Source organism: Protobothrops mucrosquamatus, unplaced genomic scaffold, assembly GCF_001527695.2.
Source record: "Protobothrops mucrosquamatus isolate PMUCROS unplaced genomic scaffold, P.Mucros_1.0 scaffold3041, whole genome shotgun sequence".
In the NCBI taxonomy this organism is placed as follows: domain Eukaryota; kingdom Metazoa; phylum Chordata; class Lepidosauria; order Squamata; family Viperidae; genus Protobothrops; species Protobothrops mucrosquamatus.
In genome coordinates, this window is record NW_015389055.1 from 44,919 (window position 1) to 50,583 (window position 5,665).

General features: G+C 37.2%; 1 protein-coding gene across 4 annotated transcripts in view; it reads right to left on the reverse strand.

The window, feature by feature from the left end:
- Positions 1–1,154: 1,154 nt before the first annotated feature.
- SRSF11 (serine and arginine rich splicing factor 11) overlaps positions 1,155–5,665 on the reverse strand; it is a 19,400-nt gene continuing 14,889 nt past the window's right edge. The window contains exons 8-12 of one of the 4 annotated variants that reach the window (XM_029286175.1): positions 4,821–4,952; positions 3,915–4,004; positions 2,946–3,041; positions 2,384–2,522; positions 1,155–2,275 (exon numbers count right to left, since the gene is read on the reverse strand). In XM_029286175.1, coding sequence (XP_029142008.1) covers positions 2,090–2,275; positions 2,384–2,522; positions 2,946–3,041; positions 3,915–4,004; positions 4,821–4,952 — 643 coding nt within the window. In that variant the 3' untranslated portion in view covers positions 1,155–2,089. Of the gene's footprint in view, positions 2,279–2,383; positions 2,523–2,945; positions 3,042–3,914; positions 4,005–4,805; positions 4,953–5,665 lie in introns of all 4 variants that reach the window. The other 3 variants (XM_029286174.1, XM_015826293.2, XM_015826292.2) reach the window with 3 other exon arrangements.

The following is a 5,665-nucleotide window of genomic DNA, read 5'->3' on the forward strand; positions in this document are numbered from 1 at the left end:
CCCCTGCTCTCGAGTATTGATTTTCAGTTTTAAAAATGTTAAATTAAAGCCAAGCTTATTTATAAAACTGATTTTTTGATTTTCACAAAGCTGCTGTTCCATTTCTGAGTCTGGCCAACAAACCTGAAATTATCTAGTAACCAAATTAATTCATTTCTCCTGGGATTATACACTTTAAATTTCATCATCTGTGCCACTGTACATGGTAAAAGCTTTTTGGGAATCAGAAGTTGAATTCCATCTGTTCAGCCCTCATTTATTATACTTCTTTGGTACAATAATTTGAAAATTTAGTCAAAAGAAACTGCAAAGATTGAATGTTCTACAAATGCACTTTTATAGATACAATTAATGGTATTATATTCATTATATTATATTCATTTTCCTCTCCTGTAAAGATATCTTATTTGTTTTTCAGAGAAGAAAAGGCCGGGTAACATTTAAGGTATATTTTGATATATTTAGAAAATACTTACTAAAATTATAAATTCTATTTTCACTTTGAAACACCAATAGAAAATAGTATTTCATTTTATTATTTCAGTTACTTTAAAAAAAATATCAGTAGACAACATGGCTACTAATTCTAACTTGTAATGGGGTTTTTCTTTTTGGTTACTGGAATTGGAGGATTTTAATAGATTAGTATTCTGAACCCAAAGTATTCTGATATAATTTTATTCTCACAAACTTTGAAAAACAAGTATCAAGCAGTATGTTTGTCCAATGATACTAAATATTAAAAATACATGGACTATTTTCTTTTTTAGAAGGGCAGCCCCCCTTTTTTGGGAGGAATCGTTGCTATCAAATTTTCAACATATGGGGAAAAAAACTTCCCTGGACACAAATTATCAACATGCTAGATATTTTTTTTGGAACCAGACAAGACTTAAACAATGATACTAAATGAAAATATAAATGGAAAAAAGTGAGGTAGTTTTATACAAATCATTAACACCGATACACGCACACTTTAGTACAAATCAAGTGTATATTTATGATTTTTTTATTATCAAAGTCTTGTAAAACAATTTCAGAAACTGTACATAAACATGGCACAGACTGTAGCCTACTTTTGTTTTTTTACCTGCACAAAAGTATATGCCCCCAAAACTTCCAGAACTAAAAGAATAGATTGCCCATATACTTTGCATAACATAAAATTACTATGTCAAAGGTTACTACTTCAGTGACTGCAACACAAATGAGTTAGTTTATACAACTTGAGATCAAATACATTATCAAGTAGACTTGTTTTAAAATCATTATGAAGTTCCATTTAAAATGCACTACCCTTTTTTTCGTTGCAGAGTTTTAATACTCAAAATGAAATGCAGCTTCTAAAAAACTACACAAGGTTATCTCTCGCTGTCTCTTCTGCGGAATACAGAAATGTTATTTTTTTTACCTCAAAAAGTCCAAATTGTGAAAAATCAAACACCCACCTGAGAAGGATTGAGACTCAGCCTACCTTACACTGGGCATAAAAAGACTAATGCATTTCAACCGTGTCAAAGCCAAACAAATCCACAACAAAAAAGATTCAGCCATAGGGCTAGAAATATTATCTACCTCTATCAGATTTCTTTCCAGATGAAGCTAATGTTAGTTTCTCTCTCTACACTGAAGGCCCTCAGTGGGCCGCCATGTTGTAGGAGACAAGGATGTTCCTGCCAGTTAACATGCAGCCAGTTCATTCCCTATTTTTGCTCTATTATTGTAAATAATCAAACTCTAGAAACACTATTGTAGGTGAGCTGGTTTACTAAAAAGATCATACAACACAAACAGTCCATGCCTGTCAAAGATGCATGCAGCTTTTTGCTCAAAAAGGAAAAAAGCAGCACCAAGCTAGTTAAGGACTGCTGGGCTACTCAATTCAATTTAGCCAATAACAAGAATGAAAACCCAGATACCACTTTCTCTAAAACTTTTGATGTAATTATTTAATATTAGGAGCTTTACAACCATTTATAGTTACAGCTGTATACATCTAGTTTGGAAGATTAAACAAGTACAGCATAAAGAAATCACACAGGAATGACACTGATGCATGTGGCCAATTGTTTTTCTGGCAAAGGCATATTCAGTCACTCATATCCATATCCTCTTCATGATGATCATCTCCATTGACCTTGGACTCCCTTGGTTCACCGCCCCCTTTCTCCGGGGACTCCTTAAACTTTGGAGAAGTGGCATCGGAGGCCTTTTCGTCTTTTTTCTCTTTTTCACTATCGTAGCCTTGTTCTTCTTCATCATAATCCCTTGTGACCTGCTTTGCCAAGACAAAAACACAAAACAAACCATGTAAGACAGGTTTCAACTGAAGCTGGGAATCTCTGGAATTCAAATTCACCAGGAGAAATATATTTAAGCATACTTTGACATCTTTGTCACTTTCTGATTTCCTCTCTCGCTCTTTCTCTTTGTCTTTGCTTTTTTTCTTTTTACTGGTTGATCTTTCCCGTTCATCCCTGCTTCTCTCTTTATCTTTGTCTTTTTTCTTCTCTTTCTTATGCCTGGAAGGAAAACCACGAACACCTTAAGGATGAGAACACAAGCACTTTGTGGGATTACCAAAATGTTTTAACTAAAATGTTCTATGGGGCACGCTGAACACCGGTCTCTGCAAACGGAAACTGTTTAACGATCTGAGAAATGCAGAAAAGGTAATCGCTGTTACCATTTATAAATAATTAAATTATATCTTTACTGATGTTCTGTCAATTTACTGAACAACTTCAAAAATTACTTCGCATTCCCCAAAGTGAAGTAAGATTCTAATGCCAGTAATTATTACTAGAATGAATGGTTACTCAATCAGTTAATTTAACCACACTGACAAATACTGTCCGAACCAGATCTAAGGCATTTCCTACAAGAATAGGAGGAACTGAGAAAGAAAAAAATGATTAAGTCAGTAGATTTGTTAAAAGACAAACCTTTTTGGTGAAGGGGATCTAGACACCTTTCTCTTAGGTGATCTAGGCTTTTTAGGTGATCTGGAGCCACTTCTGCTTCTTCTGCGGCGCCGTTCTCTGTAACAAGAGTGTCTCCCAATCAAACTTTTCCTTGCATTTATTAACATCCCCAATGTCTATTTAATCTCGAAAGTTACATTTAAACAAGGGAAAAAAACTTATTTTAATGGCTTCAGCATTTCTTTGTAGAGGACAAAAGCGTAAACACAACACAGAAAGCTAAATTAAGTCCCTCTTTCTGAGGCTTAGGATTGTTAGCTCCTAGTGACCTCAACCAACATAGTGAAAAATCAGGGAGAATAACTAAAAGCCAAGAGAAAAGATAGAAATTGGTCTCGCTGGTAGCCAAAACCTTGCAAAACGACGTTTCTAATGCGGAATGCAGCCACACTGTCCCCAATTCTCAATCAGTAATTCAATCAGCTGGATAAACTAGCCCAGGGGTAGGCAACCTTGGCTCTTTTATGACTCGTGGACTTCAACTCCCAGAATTCTGGGAGTTGAAGTCCACGAGACATAAAAGAGCCAAGGTTGCCTACCCCTGAACTAGCCTGAGATGTGCAAGTACAGAATGAGATCTCTACTTCTAGGAACCCTGAAAAATTAAAAGGCAGGAGCTTGCATAAGAGGAGTTAACTTTCACATTCTTCATGGCTCACAATGAGAAGTGCAAGATGTCTGTAACACATGGATTTACTTCCAACCAATAAGTAACTTCGGCACGCTGGCTCACTAGCCCTCAAAGATAGAAATGTCGATGGGTTAACCCCGAGAATTCTATCTCAGTGTTTGGATCTAAAGCAGTACAATTTATCAGAATGCTTTTAGTGTAGTTATGAAAGGACCTTTGTTCAAATAGTTAAAAGTTTTCTAGAAGTCAGAATTTGGACAGCATTCGAGAGAAACACAGGATTACACCCAATACCGAACCTGCTTGTGCTTCTGGATCGTCTGGCCGTGCTGTAGCTTTTGGGTGGCGTTTTAGATCGTTTCTTCTCCTTTTCTTCTTTCTTTTTGTCTCTAAAAAAAAAGCACACTTGGATAAGCTGTTTTGTCTTCCAAAAAAGAGGAAGAAATGATCAGCTTGTTTTGTTTTATATATCCTCCCAATATCTATCCATCCATCCATCTATCCTGGTTACAGGGTAGAATTAATACCAATGTTATTTGATCTAGCAGAAGCTTCTGATAGCAGCATCAAGAGAGAAGGAAGGTTTGCCTTACTCTTCCTACCACTGATCTCCTTCTCATGTTTGGAGTAATGTTTAAAACTGGGGAAAAAAAACTTGGGTGAAAGTTGTCACCTTCCCATTCCATAGATCCGTGGTGGCGAACCTATGGCACGGGTGCCACAGATGGCACGCAGAACCCTCTCTGTGGGCACGTGCGCCATTGCCCCAGTCCTAGGCCTTCAGCTGGGTTTTATAAAACCTTTTCGCTTTAGACCTCCGCCGCCATGTGCAAAAAAAAAAAAAAGGTTCAATCAATCAGTCAATTTCAACTTCACGCGGGGAAAAAAAAGATCTCGCAAAGTTGGAATTGATTGCTTGAACTTTTTAGTCCCACCCAGTCTGCCGTTACCACCGAAGCCACACACATGCAATGGGCCACGCCCTCCCAGCACCTGACGATACATAAGTGGGTTTTGGGTTGCAGTTTGGGCACTCGGTCTCTAAAAGGTTCCCCAACACTGCCATAGTTGGAGCTTTTTGCTGCATCAAAGAGTTTTTCATCAGACAAGAATGGAAACTGACTACAAACCATGTTTCTAATATTTTTATAGCTAACAGAATAACTTCAATTCAAAATTATATCAAGCACCTGGTTTTCAAGCACCTGGTTTTGGAAGTGCTCCTAGATCTCTTAATACGTTCTCTGGAGTGAGATCGCCGCCGTCGAGGACTTTTAGATCGTCTTCTGCTCCTTGACTTTGAATGTGACCGTCTTCTTGATCGACTTCGTGACCGTCTATTAAGCAAACCATTAATCAAACAAAAATAAATGTATCAGATCACACTGTAAGAGATACTATATGAACTATCAAATGTTCAGTGATGCTCAGTGACCAAGCAAACATGGACTAGCATGTGCACAACTATTATTTACAGTAGGGGAATTTACTATTTGCTATGCAGAATTAAATGTCTTCCGAGTATAAATGAACTGTTCACTGTCAACGCTGCAAATACTGTATATTCTTGCTTTGACAATATGCAGAACTGTCTGGTATTTTTAGGGTTAATGCAGAGCAGAAGAGGGTGGAGGGAAAAGCCCGGGAAAGAAAGAGGAAGGAAACCTTTGACCTTCACACTAATTGGATAAGGTGATATATGACAGCTAATTTAGGGAGGGAACATGCTGATAATTTAACTGCTCAGAGGAAGAGAACTTAGATCTTAGCATACTTTCAGTATGCCTGTGCCGACATTTTGTAACAATAAATTACTTTTAGGAAAATCAATGCCTGGAAGTTCTTTGAAGTGTTTCATTAGCCGGAACCATAACATTCACACTTTCTTGCAATCTGACAAATTGAGGGTAGCTTTGCATGGTGAAAAGTTATAATTTCACTACAGTTATTAGGCACTGGTGATGTCCATTTATCTGACTGTACGGCTTGAGGTAATCTGAGTGCTAGCAGAAATACAACATATAGAAATGGAAATATTTGTTATGTTTGA